Source organism: Wasmannia auropunctata, unplaced genomic scaffold (assembly GCF_000956235.1).
Source record: "Wasmannia auropunctata unplaced genomic scaffold, wasmannia.A_1.0 LD336053.1, whole genome shotgun sequence".
Taxonomy (NCBI): Eukaryota; Metazoa; Arthropoda; class Insecta; order Hymenoptera; family Formicidae; genus Wasmannia; species Wasmannia auropunctata.
In genome coordinates this window covers 6,585,409-6,587,777 of record NW_012026837.1, presented here as the reverse complement: position 1 = coordinate 6,587,777, position 2,369 = coordinate 6,585,409, and the positions used below count along the sequence as shown (strand labels likewise).

Genomic DNA, 2,369 nt, shown 5'->3' with positions numbered 1-2,369 from the left:
TTCGTTTATGAAGATGTTATTCAATTTTGGCAAAAATTTTATTATAAATGTTTTTATAAAAATTACTCTCAATCAGTTAAATTTTATTTTACTTTTTATGTTAAGAGATGTGTTTCTTTAATTTTATTAAGTATTAAGAAATTTATTATTTTAAAATTAAATTATTTTAAACTTTTAAAAAATACCAAGCCGAGAAAATTGTAGGTTTACAACGGCAGTAAAACATATATTTGCTGTTCCAATTATTGCGTCTTCGCATATGCCCGACATGATACAATCATAACCAGCGGCCAAGGCATAAAGGCTAGAACTGCATGCTGTATCGACAACATATGATGGTCCTTTTAGATCAAAATGGTATGAAATCATGTTTGCGAGTGCAGATTTGTTACATCCAATAAGATTGTGACCTTTTAACTAATTACAAAATCATAGCGCATTATAATTTCTTGTTCTTAAAATTAATTACACTAATTTGTAATAATTTATAAAGAACATAATATAATATCACATAATTTCTTACTATTTATATTAGTTAATAATTTTTTCTACCTGAGTAGTTTTATATAAAAATATATTTTGCAATTCAACATAAGATGACGCCACAATTACAGCAGTATCTTTTCCTCGTAATTGCTTTGGATTGATTCCTGCATCGATAATTGCTTCATAAGAATGTTCCAGTAACAATCTTATTTCGGGAGTGAGTGTATGTGCTTGCTCGAAAGAAAAACCGAAGAATTCAGCATCAAATTTTTTCACATTATTAATTGTTCCCATTCTACTTGGAATTTCCGGATGGTCTAATGAAAAATAAGTAAAACATAATATCTTTATTGAGTATCTTGAATAGATATATTCACATAAAAATGATATATCTTGTTCATCTTTTTATACAAAATTTGAGTTTCGAATATATTTTGTTGCTATATAAATATGCAATGTTTGAAAATAATTCGCTATTTGTAACGCCATTACTGTTTTTGTTACATTTTTTCTGATAACAATCTTAACTTTTTCTCTATCTGTAACGGTAACGGTGACGTCATCATTTTTACAGTAACAATAACAATAACAAATTTGTCGTTATTTTTATCGTTACTTTAGTTCTATCTTATTATCTTTACATTTGTATATTCAATATATCGCGCGCTGATCGCGTGCATTGTGCAAATACAATGAATATTTACAATGTATTATATAAAACCAGAAGTACGTGTGCAATAAATATAATAATAAAATATTTATTTTCTTATTATTTTTATTTATTTTCACTTATTTTTTGTCAATTTTTTCTATTCTATATCTTTTAGGCTATATTTTGATAATATCACAATCAGTATTAACCTTCAAATGATACACTTTTTTTGAGCATCCACTAATGGACAATGGTGCGAATTTGGATACGACATCTTAAATTGTACATTTTATTTCCTAAAGATAAAAACAGAAATGTTTTGAAAAACATACTTTTTGGGGTAAAATTTTCTCACAAATCCAACGGTATTATTCAATTTAATTAAAAAACTATTTAATAATCTAAAATTAATTATAAATGAGTTGCCGTTTTGGAAAACGCCACTTTTTCGAAGAAAAGCTGCCATTTTTTTGTTATTTTATGAAATGAAGTGAAACTAGCGCGATTCTTTAGTTAAAATAATTATGTTTTTTAATAAAAAATTATTGTTGCAGAAATAGAAAGTAAATTATTTTTCCATATAGCCAGAAGTTGGGATATTATCTGTTCATTTAATAGTATAATAATTTGAAACTTTCTATAAATTTTTTTAAAAATAATTTTAATGAAAATTAGGTATTTTAAGAACAAATCTTGCCAATTTATACAGTGAATTATTAACCCTTACTTGCCACACTTCTGTGGCGTGACGTGCTTGACACACTGGGGTGGATTGCACCCCAGCACAAAAATTGTTATAACAAATAATCTATTAAATATTTTAACTTCAAAATTTTTTTATAGCTTCTCAAGAACTTACTTTTTAAAGTTATATGAGTGATATGGACAAAAAATAAAATTGAGTACTTTTAAAAAGACCCGATTTTCTCAGGGTTACATCAAATTAACGAAAAGTTAATGGGCCTGGGGTGTGTTACACCCCAGTGTGTCAAACAAGGGTTAATAAAAACCGTTTACATAATTAAAATTATATTAAAAAGTACTGTTCATATTATCATGGAAGTTAAAACAGAGAAAACAGATGGAATAAGACTATACATACATCAGGAGACGCGGTAGCGTCTCCCGCCAAGTATATTTTTTCGCTACATAACGGTCAGGAAATATTTTTGTACTTACAGAGACGCTACAGTGTATCCTTTACCGGACGGATTACGTTTCTATAGCAATA

General features: G+C 27.4%; 1 protein-coding gene across 1 annotated transcript; it reads right to left on the bottom strand.

Annotated features, from left to right (window-relative positions):
* Positions 1–132: 132 nt before the first annotated feature.
* On the bottom strand, positions 133–825 carry LOC105451262 (fatty acid synthase-like). Its single transcript, XM_011691618.1, has 2 exons — positions 553–825; positions 133–417 (listed from the first exon to the last, which is right to left on the bottom strand). Exons 1-2 carry the CDS (start codon positions 778–780, stop codon positions 175–177), a joined length of 471 nt encoding a protein of 156 aa, XP_011689920.1. The 5' UTR covers positions 781–825; the 3' UTR covers positions 133–174.
* Between the last annotated feature and the right edge of the window lie 1,544 nt (positions 826–2,369).